Source organism: Podarcis melisellensis (assembly GCF_964234715.1).
Source record: "Podarcis melisellensis genome assembly, chromosome: 2".
Taxonomy (NCBI): domain Eukaryota; kingdom Metazoa; phylum Chordata; class Lepidosauria; order Squamata; family Lacertidae; genus Podarcis; species Podarcis melisellensis.
Window position 1 is genome coordinate 107,649,256 of NC_138529.1, and position 13,088 is coordinate 107,662,343.

The window sequence follows — 13,088 nt, forward strand, 5'->3', positions numbered from 1 at the left end:
AATGTAATTAAATGGGAACAGGTTGGATATGTGATGAGACACTCAGCATAAGCTGGTGCCTAAGAAAGAGATTTGAAAGATTCCAATCTGGACTTTCGTCACTGGAACAAAATGTCCCTATTAAGTGGTGACATTCAGGACTTCATTCTGTAGTCATGATCTATTGTTTCCGGAGGCGATGAGGGAAAAGTATGCTGGATTTCAAACTGCTCCGGTCTAACAAAATTCTTGTTTGGTGTTACTTGCTGATTCTATGTCTCGTTTAATGTTTCATTAGTTTATTTTACATTCAATATAAGAAGTGTATATGAGTGAGACATGAATGGCAGAAAGGTGGTGAATGCCAACATCATGACTATTGGAGCTTGTCTGTGTATGTGTGTGTTCTCTATTTCCAGTAAATATTTGTCAGTTTGCATTTCTTAGTGCAGAAAGTATTGACCTGATGTGTAGAGATCTCTCCTATTCTAAATAATTCAAGAGGGTTCTGGAAGCTTCTGGAAGCTTCTCTGTGTGAAAGAAGCTTCATGATGTTTGGGTTATACCTTCAGAGAAGCTGAGTACAGCTGGCTTAAACTGGTTTTGTTATCTCTTCTCTCAAGGTCATGCTAACTATAAAAGCAGGGCCAGAAGGAGCCTGGATTTCACTTTCCATTTCTGTCTCTCTTCCTTCTAGTGTGGTGTTCTTTATACAATGTTAAGGTTTAGTCTTATTATATGTTATTGTAAGTTTAGGTTAAGTCTGCTGCAACTGGACTTCTTATAGACAGTGCCAATCCTGAATGTCTTTGATTGGTGACCATTATGCTCACTTGCCTTCAGTAGCAGTAAAGCACTGCTGGATGAAATTGCCTCTGGTCTACTTTTGGGGAATCCTGCAACGTATTTAAGTTTTTACTCTGCTAACTATACGCATTGGAATCTAAAGGTAAAGGTAAAGGGATCCCATTAAGTCCAGTCGTGGATGACTCTGGGGTTGCGGTGCTCATCTCGCTTTAGTGGCCAAGGGAGCCGGCGTTTGTCCACAGACAGCTTCCGGGTCATGTGGCCAGCAGGACTAAGCCGCTTCTGGCGAAACCAGAGCAGCACACGGAAACACCGTTTACCTTCCCGCCGGAGCGGTACCTATTTATCTACTTGCACTGTGGCGTGCTTTCTAACTGATAGGTTGGCAGGAGCTGGGACTGAGCAACGGGAGCTCACCCTGTCACAGGGTTTCTAATTTCAATGACAATGTTGGCAATCACATTTTCCTGAGTGTCAACATTCACATCTTCAACATTAACCTGCTCTTCTTCCTGCAGGTGCCAAGGTGGCTGACCACAAACGACACAATACAATCAGCATTAAATAATAGTTAAAAAGTCAACACACAATGCAACATTAAAGGCATAGCCCAGCTGGCAGGGTTGCAGACAGATACATTTCTTCAAGGAAATGGCACACAGCTCAGCAACACTTCCCAGTGGGTCTTGCTGCTGTAGAGCCTTCCATCCTTTCTAAAGATCTTCCTCTCCCAGATGTTTCCCAAGCAGTCTCAAAATTGTGTTTGCTCACCTTTGACCTCTGTTCTGCCCTTACACACCCAGGGGGCAGGAGAGGGAGAGGTCTATGGAATCCACAGCAGCAGCCTCTTGACCCCCCCTCTCCTCCACTTCACCTTCGGAGTCTGAACTGCTTCCTGTCACTGGCTCTCCCTGCTCAACTGAGGGGGATGAGGACTTCAAGCCTAGAGACTGGTGGTGGGACACCGGCCACACCTCAGAGGATGGGACGAGCTGAAATGTGCTAGAAGCAGGGAGCCTGAGGGATAGTGAAGATGGAAGCAGGCAGGTGCCCCCCAGGCACAGGGCAAGGTGATGAGGTTTCTCCAGTTTGGATGCAGGTGCTGACATAGATGACAGAGGGGAGGTAGACCCTGCAGTTCTCCCACAGAGCCACTCTGAGAGCCAGTGTGGTGTAGTGGTTAAGAGCGGTGGACTCGTAATCTGGTGAACCTGGTTCGCTTCCCCGCTCCTCCACATGCAGCTGCTGGGTGACCTTTTCTAGTCACACTTCCTTGAAGCCTCTCAGCCTCACTCACCTCACAGAGTGTTTGTTGTGGGGGAGGAAGGGAAAGGAGGTTGTTAGCCACTTTGAGACTCTATAGGGTAGTGATAAAGCGGGATATCAAATCCAAACTCCTCCTCTTCTTCTTCTTCTTCTTCTTCTTCTTCTTCTTCTTCTTCTTCTTCTTCTTCTTCTTCTTCTCTGCTGACAGCTTGCCAGCCCCTCTCACTCCTAGAATGAGGCATTCATTGCATGCCAGCAGCCATAGAGGAAGTCCCTTGGAGCTCACTGTAGCAAGTGATAGCAGAAGGAGGGGCCAGATGCAGAAAGCTACAGTAGGGTTGCCATACGTCCAGAATTTCCCAGGCATAGCCAGCAATCGGCTGTTGCGCAAGCAGCGTCCGGTCAAAAATCGTTGAAATGTCTGGGGAAATTCAGATGTATGACAACCCATGTTGGCAGTGTTGTTTTGTGTGATTTTCCTTTGGCACGACAACTTTGCCCCAAAAAATCTCAACAAATTTTCTGTCCGGGTTTTTGCTTTTTGAAATATGGCAGCCCTAAGCTAGAGAGGGAACGAGCTCCTATTTTACACACAATCCTCAACTAAAGAGCGTAACAGGTTGAATGGTAATGTTTGTAACAAATTTCTTTACTGGTTTCTTCCTAACATACGAATCAAGTTCAGGATGTACACCATATACAATCCTTAAGCAAGGTATGTAACCTATTTAATTAAATCCAATGCAGATATATTTCTTCCCTTCTTAATACGTTCTTGTTTGAGTTCATATATTACACAGTCTTCGAATGTAGTTAAGGAAAGGTCGCCGGAATGTCACGGAGAATACAGCTGATGAGGTTGGCTAGCATAGGGAGCAGACACAGGCAGGCAGGCTGGCTCAGGCAGGTGGGTTGGGTAGAACAAGGTTTCCAGATATTTCCTTGTTTGGCCCCGAAGGGCCACCTTAAGAACCTAAGATCATAAGAGGAGCCTGCAGGATCAGGCCGATGCTTTACTGTATTTTAATATTGTGTTGGATGCCATTATTATTATTATTATTATTATTATTATTATTATTATTATCCAGTCCAGCATCCTGTTCTCACAGTGGCCAACCAGATTCAGGATTCGAGCACAATAGCATTCTCCCCTAATTTGGTTTCTGGCAAGGGGTCTTCAGACGTATTGCTTCTTTCATTTGTGGAGGAAGAGCTTGGCCATCATGGCAAGCCCTCTCCTCCCTGAATTTGTCTAAACCTCTTTTAAACCATCCAGGTTGATAGCCATTGCTGCCTCCTGCTGCTCTCTCTCCCAGTAAGCAACAGTGACCTTCTCCTACTGGGAAGCTTCTGTTGACCAGGAAAAGAGAACAGCTCACTTTCTTCCAAGAAAAATGACCAGGTGCTTTCTTTCTCTGTTTTGTCTTTCGTCCTTTTCTCAAGGCTTCTAACGTACCTGAAGATTCCCCCTTCTTTCCTTTCCTTTCTAACTTGCTCCTTGTCTTCCTCCTTTACCTACTGCTGCTGGCAAACAAGAACCTCATAGCTCAGTTCCTGAAGAGATGCCGCCTCCGCCCACATCTCAGAAACAAACCAGTTGCCTGGAGGGGGAGGAAGTAGAAGCAGCCGAGAGGTGTGGTTTAGGCACATATCAGCATTCAGTTTGCTCTTTAAAAGAGAGTGGAAAACATACAGGCAGCACTATGATCTCCTTTTTGATGCCTGTCTGTCTGTCTGTCTTCTCGACCATATATTCCTCTAGCAAGCAGCCTCCCAACCCTAGGCTGCTCTACCTCTCTGTGACAACAGAGCATTGAAGAAGAAGAAGAAGAAGAAGAAGAAGAAGAAGAAGAAGAAGAAGAAGAAGAAGAGGAGGAGGAGGAGGAAGAGGAAGAGTTTAGACTTGATATCCTGCCTTTCACTCCCCTTAAGGAGTCTCAAATTTGCTAACATTCTCCTTTCCCTTCCTCCCCCACAACAAACACTCTGTGAGGTGAGTGAGGCTGAGAGATTTCAGAGAAGTGTGACTGGCCCAAAGTCACCCAGCAGCTGCATGTGGAGGAGCGTTGAAGCGAACCAATGACTAAGCTAATGGCAAGTCAGTAGACTAGAACTCCAAGCTGCACACTGACATTGCAGGAGATCAGCACCTCACTACTCACATGATGCTGGCCTCTAAGTATTGCGAGGAATATAGTAGTGACTTACCTCACAGGATTCTTGTGAAGATAAACATAATAAAGGCTATGAGCATTTTGCTGTAACTCACCCTGGGACCTTAGGGGGAAAGGTGGGGAAGTAACCCGGTAAACAAACAGACAAAGTAATAATGCTGCAGATTAATGGTGCAGTTGAAATGGTGAATAACGTCTGGTTTTCCAAAATGGAACAGTTGAACCTAGGGTCAAAGGGACTCACAAGCTTGTTGAAAGTCAGCACAGTACAGAGTTGCTGACACATTTGCGACAACTTCCCCCAAACTGGCCAAGACGTACAAGAAAAGCTCCCATGTTTTCTGGAGATGCAAAAAAGGGGTTGGTACCTTTATGCACATGTGGTGGGACTGTGTGAGGATAAGAGAATTTTGGGACATAATACACAATGAACTCAAAAAGAGCTTTAAATTCTCGTTTCAAAAACAACAACACCTGAAGCCTTTTCGTTAGGCATTATGTCCATTGATACACACACAAAAACACCGAACCCTCTCTGTGTACGCAACCACAGTGGTGAGGACTTTAATAACAAAAAATTGGAAAGCTGATGTAATCCCTACAAAAAATGATTGGCAAGCAAAGATGATAGAATATTCAGAACTTGCATTGATGACTGGGAGAATAAGAGGAAACTCTAACCAGAAATTTAGTAAAGATTGGATAATGTTCAAAGAATATCTTTAAAAGTACTGTAATAACACAAATCTTCAGACAGATTCAGATTGATTCTTGAAGTTCAAGGAAACTATAAAGTAATCCCCCCCGATAATTACGGTAACTGAAATTACTTATAGACTAGTAACGTGTAAAAAGCACAATGAGGTGAATCGGAAGTTAAAGGGTATGTAATGTCAAATGAGGTGTTGTTAGTCAGGGTCTATGGTCTGTTTGTGTTGTTTTCCATTTTGTTTACATTCTATGTAAACTGTTTTGTAATAAAGAACCTTTTTTAAAAAAGACATCTCTCCCCCCCCCCAGTGCATGCTTCTGCCAAGAAAACAAGAACCTAGGTTTCATTTTAGCCATACAGTGTTCCTGTGAGGAGTAGAGATAGCCCAAGGCTATCTGCTAAGCTCATGGCTGAAGGCACCTGAATTTTTATTGCATCACTTGTTTCTCAGGGCTCAGTAAAATGGTTTTATGTTCATCAAATGGTGTTTAATATCAAATTCTGAAGTTAAAGCACATGCCACAAAACCTTTAACATTCTTTGAAAATGTGATTTTACATACAAACGAATGTTCCTCTTCTTTTCTTTGTCTATAATCTATCAAAGAAGTTAACAAGTCAACAACTAGAGGATGCAGTTCTGTGAAACAGCAATGGGAATCTGATCTAGCGATAGAGATTGCAGAGGTGGATTGGAATAATTTGTAGGCTGAAAAAGCACACTAAATCCAGTAAGAGCTTGTATGCAAGAAAATGCATTTAAATTATTACACCAATAGCATTAGATACCGTACAGCTTTATTAATAAAAACAACCCCACCATTGTGCTGGAGAGGATGCAACAGTTTAAGTACAACATTTCACATGTGGCAGAGGTGTGGACGTAATCTGGCAAAGGGTATTTACAGAAATAAATTAGAACCCCTACTACAGTTCCCTTGATTCTTGCATTTTCTTCCCCCCACCAATGAGTTTTGCTAAGGTGAGACCAATTGGTCAATCTGGTTTCCCTAAGCCCCACCCCCAACCCCAGCTTCAGTTCACTACATTTCTGCATTGTTTGGATTTTTAAAAGTCCTCACAAAAATAAATCAACATTGTAGGGCACATTCTTTTTAATTCGCAACATTTTTGTTCTGCACATTTTTGCAAGCAATTTCTCCTAAAATGTTGCATTTCCCCCAGTTATTTTCAGTAACATCTGCATCTGCATGCGCACTGATATATACATTTAAACATTTGGGGGTTGGGGGTTGGCGAACTGTGTTACAAAATTCAGAGAAGTGTGCATTTCAAAGGATAGCAAGGTTTCAGGGAGGGCACATGAATAATCTCTTCCCTGTTTCTAGTGTCGTAACTCCTGCATCTACCATCAGAACCCAGAGGAAATGCAGAAGGGTTGTCCTTTAGAGCAACCTGAATGCTTGTTTTTGCTGGCAGGAGAGTAGAAGAGTTGTAAGTTATCAGAAGAACAGATTCACCTGGACTATAGCAGCGTATCAATGTCAGCTTGGACCCAACTTAAACTTAAGATGCCAAGCAGTTCCAAAATACGCTACACCATTTTTTCACAAGCACGCCAAATCTGCTCATTCTCTTTCTCATTTTAAGTACACCGAGTTTCGTACTAAAGTAACAGTGAGCCTCAATCTCTGTTGTAGCCACATTGCAAATAACACATTCGAAACAATGTTCTCCTGGGAATGCAGAGATATCAGTGGCAGCACTGGAGACAGAATCCACGAATCTTGGTCCTGGCTTTCCAATTGTCTTTGTTTGTTTCTTCTCATTCTACCTGGTGCGTTTGTTCCTCAGGAACCACATAGATTTTGCGGTTATATCGGGAACACTGCTGGGGCTGCTGTATGCGTCGGCCCTGAAAGAAGCAGTAGAGCTGGAAAGCAAAATTATGGGGAGAAGCTATTAGCACTGATATGGTAGCACATGGGTGGAGAGGCTGTGTCCCTCTGAATGTTTGTGGACCACAACTCCCATCATCCCCGGCCAGAGGCCATGTTTGCTAGGGATGATGGGGGCTGGAACCTTAACCACATTAGAAAGCCACAGATTCCCTATCCCAGTGTTAGCAGACCTCCTTTTGTCCTGCAACAGTGAATCAGGATTGGTAGCGTGTTTCGATGAGTGTTGGACAGGAAAGATAAGCTGGAGATCCGCCCGGGGCTATGGCGGGACACCAGACCTTTTGTTTGACTCTGACAAACAAGATGGCAGGTGACACAGTGAAAAACAGAGCCCTTGAAGGCAGAGAAGAGAGACAGTGAAAAAGTAGAAGCAGAGAGCTGTATATGTTGGGTTATAACAGGAAGAATGAAAAAACAAAGGGGAAATAAACACCTCACGCAGAAATTTACAGGACAGAAACTCCTCTTGCAGAAATAAATTGCAAGTCATGAAACCAGTGGCTGTTAAATAAAGGATCAAGATCAGAACTGTTGTAACTGGAATAATGAAGATTATGGAAGCAGAAAGAAATAAGGTCTTTGTACCCTGAAATCCAGCACATGGGAAGTCACCCAAAATTGTTTAATTTGGTATTTGAATAATTGGCTTTTTTAACTGTATTGTAATTTGGTATTGTGATAATGTGGCTCTTTTGGATTATTATAATTAAAAATTAATAAAAATTATTATACAAAAAGAAAATGAAAAAAAGATTGGTAGTGTGTGCATACTATCACTTACCATCAGTGGGATACCAGTCAGCAGGAACACGGTTACTATGGTGCCTAAACAGATGAGGAAGATGGCCCAGCCCTGCAAACATGCAGGCTCTGATGGTGTAGTATCTGTGGAGAACAAGGGATGCAATGAAACATGACGTTTATTCCGGAGATGGGGAAATCTTTGGCCTTCTCCATGTTGCCGGACGTGGGTTAAACCACAGAGCCTGGGGCTTGCCAATCAGAAGGTCAGCGGTTCAAACCCCCGCGACAGGGTGAGCTTCCATTGCTCGGTCCCAGCTCCTGCCAACCTAGCAGTTCGAAAGCATGTCAAGTGCAAGTAGATAAATAGGTACCACTTCAGTGGGAAGGTAAACAGCGTTTCCATGCGCTGCTCTGGTTCACCAGAAGTGGCTTAGTCATGCTGGCCACATGACCCAGAAGCTGTACGCCGGCTCCCTCAGCCAATAAAGCGAGATGAGCGCCGCAACCCCAGAGTCGTCCGCAACTGGACCTAACGGTCAGGGGTCCCTTTACCTTTACCTTTATGTTGTCTGATTCCATCTCCCATACACAGTGTATCTGAAGAAGTGTGCATGCACACGAAAGCTCATACCAAGAACTAACTTAGTTGGTCTTTAAGGTGCTACTGGAAGGAATTTTTTTATTTTGTTTTGAATATTAAAAACAGTTTAAAATAACTTTCACAGAAATTAGATGCTTCTCCAGTGACAAAAAAGAAAGGGTAAGCAGGTCTGTAAGCAGAAACATAATAATTTGACCATATTGAAAGCATCCTCATGGACAAAAATATATGAGTGATCTTGGCTCCCCACCCACACCAAGATTACACATTGTGCCCCCTCTCCATTTCTCTGCCTGCAAATCGCATGAAGAATTTTAGAAGATTATTTTCACTCTGATTTCATCCTTGAAATTGTGCCTATTATCATGGAGGCGGCAGTGCAGACTCCTCATGGCTTCGCTCACAAGGATCATAGGAACATTCAAGCCCACTCACCATGACAAGGTGATGATCCAGCGAGTGAGTGCAGGCAGGGGTGAGCGGGCAGGATAAATCCAGCGGACCATTCAAATTAGATAGCTACATTTCAGGTTTCATGGCACGACTACCATATTAACCATTTGAAAGAAAAACAACCCCTTTAAGGGCAATGAGGGAGTTCTTTGCAATGCTCGTGTCAAAGCCCTGCATGATTTTAGAATGTTTCTGACTCTCTCCAGTCTGGTGACTTACCAGTGGTATTGGCTGAGGGGTACATAAGGAGTGCATGAGTAGTATTGGAGACACTTTCTGTGGCATTCGGCGCAGGTGCTGAGGTGATGGGGAAGCCATTCGTTGCATAGGGTGTAGTTTTATGGATGGGCTGAAGAGTTGTGGAAGCTGCAGGAGCGGCTGTGGATGTTGGAAGCTCAACAATTTCAGGAGAAATGCTGTTGTTGGGATGTGTGGTTGTGTGATGGTTTTGTGAATCTGGAAGCAAATGACAGCAGGCAAAGGGAGAGAAAAGTCAAGCCCTTGCATTGGGGAGGGGTTATGTTTTTACTTTAGTTTGCAGATACAGTGGTACCTTGGTTCTCAAACGTAATCCGTTCCAGAAGTCTGTTCCAAAACCAAAGCGTTCCAAAACCAAGATGTGCTTTCCCATTGAAAGGAATGCAAAAATGGATTAGTCCGTTCCAGACTTTTAAAAACAACCCCTAAAACAAGCCCCTCTTCAGTGGAACAGGATTAGAAATAGGGAGTGATCCAAAATAACTCAGTCTGCTTGGGTTATAGCCCTCTTCAAGCATTCAGAGATACCCTGCGAGGACTGAAACTCAGGGGTCGGAGAGGCAGGGATGGGTTTGCCCCATGTTCTGGCTCCAGTCCCAGTTTTCAGAGTTGAGAGGGAAGGTCTGAGGGGGCTTCTAGAGTGTGCCGCTGAATGCACTTGGAATGGAGAACCACAAGGATACAGGATCCCCAGTCATGGGGAGGCTTCTAAACACATGCAAGCCAATGTGCCCCCCAAAAACCAACCCTTCAGCTCTATCTGCTCAGTGACAGAAGGTTAGGTAGGGAGAGCTCCTGCGTGGTGCATGTGGAGGCAGTGAGCACAAGGCCAACACGCACATATCCACCCCCCTCTCCAATTTCAGCCTTCACTTGTGTTGGTGCAATTTGGAAAATATGGGTAAAATTGCACCAAGCACTGGGGCCATGTCTTGAGCAGCCTGCCCCCAACGTCTGGATTCTGTTTAGAGTTAGTGTGCCAGCTGCAATGGGTGGCTTAGAAACAGTCCAAGGCTAAATACCTGGAGCATGTTTCACTCGCCTTCCCTTTCTCTAAGGAATGTGCATTCAGCAGTATTGGCAGGAGTGTGAGGTATTCGCTGAGAAGGTGTTTTTTTTTGCTTAGTGCAAAGTATCAGCAGAGAAGCTGAAGGTTGTATGCCGTATGGTTCAATATAGCATGGAGAGCTAGCTAGAACTGCAAAGTGCTGGTGGCTCTCTGTATACTTGTATCTTTACAAGCTTTGCTTCTAAGACCAGAAGGACTTCTATTATAGTAGATTAGTTCACAATGCACCAGAATCTCTTAAAGCTCACGCTTATGCTTGTCTTGTGCCGTGAGACAATAGACACTTTACACTCTAAACTGAACTGCGTGGGAAAGGAGTTTTCTTAATCAGGGACTCTGGAAAAGGCTGGCTACTGGAGAACAGGAAAGCTCTGATATTCTGCTGGAAGCTCTGCTGGAGCTGTGGTCTAAACAACTTAGCCTCTTGGACTTGCCGATCAGAAGGTCGGCAGTTCAAATCCCTGAGATGAATAATAATAATAAAATTTTATTTATATCCCGCCCTCCCCAGCCAAAGCCGGGCTCAGAGCAGCTAACAACAGTAAAATGATACAATATTCTAAAATCATTTCTTTATGCTCTGTCCCAGCTCCTGCCAACTTAGCAGTTCGAAAGCACACCAGTGCAAGTAGATAAGTAGGTACCACTGTGGCGGGAAGGTAAATGGCATTTCCATGCGCTCTGACTTCCGTCACGGTGTTCCATTGTGCCAGAAGCAGTTTAGTCATGCTGGCCATATGACTCAGAAAGCTGTCTGTGGACAAACGCCAGCTCCCTCAGCCTGAAAGCGAGATGAGCGCTGCAACCCCATAGTCGCCTTTGACTGGACTTAACCGTTCAGGGGCGCTTTACCTTTTTTTTTTTACTCCACACTGATTTACGGTAAGTGTAGTTTAGTTTCACAGCACAGTCCATGTCTAACAGATTATGGGCGAACTGACAAGTCTACCAACTTGTTGCTTTTGCACACCTGAAAGGGTTTCCATCAGCACAAGGATTTCCAATTGCACAACAGAAGTCCCCCCCCCTTTATTGTTCCTGCAAGTGTCCATCACCCTCTGTAAATCTGCTCCAGAGTGTTGACAAAGCCTCTGCAACAGATTTAGGGTGTGGGCAGGGGTGAGGAGAGGGGAGAACCGTCCGTGGTGCAAGTAGAAATGCTTGTACTGACAGACTTTCTCCATAGCATTTCACTGAATACAACCTCTTGTCTTTGCTTAATCTGTCACATAGGTTGGAATGAGGGGTGATTTGATCTTGCATCTCTCCAGTCCAAGAACATTACACTAACAATGAAATTGCACTGCTGATGAGGAAAAATGGGCACATTTAAACTTGACAAACCTTTTGTTGTTGTCTCCACAATTTTTCATTTAGAACTTTTTGAAAATTCATTATATATAATTTTTATTAAATTCTCTGTTTTACCATTTAAAATACCCATTTTACATCCTTAAGATATCAATGACTTCCCTTCTTCTCTTTCCATGGTTCATTTTACATATCATAAATCCCTGCATATTTTGCAAAAACTATACCATTCTATATTCCATTATTGCATTCATCAAAACTTGTTTACACTGTTGAATTTATCTTAATGCTGCCAGCGTTTTCAGCTGTATACAATTATTTCCCATATCTTCAACAAACTTTCTCCAATCTTCTTTAAACATATGTTCTTTTTGTTCTCTTATTCCATATGTTAACTCTGTCAGTTGTGCATATTCTGTCAACTTAAGTTGCCATTCTTCTTTAGTTGGGACCTCGCTTGTTTTCCAGAACTTTTTGAAATTTCAGTGGTGGCAGTAAAGTGTTAACACGCTTCAATCAGAGTGGACATAAATTGGTGATTAATTTGCCCACACCCAAGAAAAATCTACTGTGGTGCCATGAGGCAGCTTCTTCTCCTCACAGCAACCCTGAGTCACAGAGAGAGTTGGGAGATGCAATCTATTGAAAAGACCACTGCTTTGGGAACTGTTCTGTAGGCAACAAGGGTGCTTGAAATAAGATTTATCCCAGAATCTGGAGTAAACCTCATTTCAAGCACTTTGAGTTTCTTCTTTTCTTCTCTCCTGCAAATGCCGCTGCCTCCCTTACCCACCGCCAATTTAGCAATACCAGACAATCAACGTAGCTCCCAAGCTCCCAAGTTTCCTTCAGAACATGTAGTCCCTTTGTGGACCTTTTAAAAAAAGGAAACGGAACCCTGCTTTGTCAAACTAAATCAGAATGGAACAACAAGATGGTCCCTCAAATACCAACAAGATCCCATTTCAAAATGGCCACACCAAATGGCACGTGAAGAACCTCACCTGCTGCTGTACACAGAAGCAGGACCACAGATGTAAAGAGGATCCTTTTCACGTCCTTGGGATTCATCCTTTTCTCTTCCATGGGAGCACAATGGTGCACAGAAGTAAATCTTAGATGCTGTAGTGTATTCCTGGCTTCTCTCCCATAACTCTTGCTAACTCCTTTATATATGCTAACGCAACAGCGAGAGCTCTCCCCTAATTCGGCAACACCTCTACATAGGCAGAAATGTTCCAAAACATGACAGTTGTCATATTTCGCGTTCAGGAAGATAAGATGTGTGTGTGTATCTTTTGTGTCACCAAACATAACAATTTTTTAAAAAATACAAAAAAACATAAAAGGGTGTGAAGTGTGATCATAAACCCAGTTATTTGTTTGTGTCAGATAAGAATTTCTTCAAGGCAGTGGAGAAGTAGGGATGGGACAGATTTTTTAAAAAAATGTTGCCTAGGATCATGCAATCGCTGAACAGCATAAACCCCATGCTTTTAATTATACCAAGACAAAAAAATTAATGTTTGTATCCATGTGATTAATTGATGTGCTGGAAGGGAGCCCAAGCTCAACTCAGCCATGGGTGTTTCTGCAGATGACAAATCATGTTCCTGAGGTGTCCTGTTATTATTTTTCTGTATATAGTCACTGTCTTTATAATAACTCGCCACTACCTTGTTACCTGTTCCTCTGAGAATGACGAGAACAACCTGGGCAGGGAACTCCAGCGAGGCCTCAACTGAGCCTCAGTGTATGTCTTTTTAAGAAATCAATGCAAACCATAAACCCAG

At 43.5% G+C, this 13,088-nt stretch overlaps 2 protein-coding genes across 4 annotated transcripts in view; both read right to left on the bottom strand.

Moving 5' to 3' along the window:
• Nucleotides 1-13,088, bottom strand: part of VARS2 (valyl-tRNA synthetase 2, mitochondrial) — a 121,675-nt gene that overhangs the window by 8,283 nt on the left and 100,304 nt on the right. The window lies entirely within an intron of this gene.
• On the bottom strand, nucleotides 6,490-12,415 carry LOC309365195 (uncharacterized protein). Its single transcript, XM_081903411.1, has 4 exons — nucleotides 12,300-12,415; nucleotides 8,877-9,113; nucleotides 7,641-7,744; nucleotides 6,490-6,831 (listed from the first exon to the last, which is right to left on the bottom strand). The coding sequence occupies exons 1-4, from the start codon at nucleotides 12,379-12,381 to the stop codon at nucleotides 6,724-6,726; spliced, it is 531 nt and encodes a 176-aa protein (XP_081759537.1). The 5' UTR covers nucleotides 12,382-12,415; the 3' UTR covers nucleotides 6,490-6,723.

Coding starts and splice junctions, on each gene's coding strand:
- LOC309365195 (XM_081903411.1), bottom strand. CDS start 12,381: ATGGAAGAGAAAAGGATGAATCCCAAGGACGTGAAAAGGATCCTCTTT. Junction 7,745..8,876: donor CCCCTCAGCCAATACCACTG/GTAAGTCACCAG, acceptor TGTTCTCCACAG/ATACTACACCATCAGAGCCT. Junction 6,832..7,640: donor TGACTGGTATCCCACTGATG/GTAAGTGATAGT, acceptor TTTGCTTTCCAG/CTCTACTGCTTCTTTCAGGG.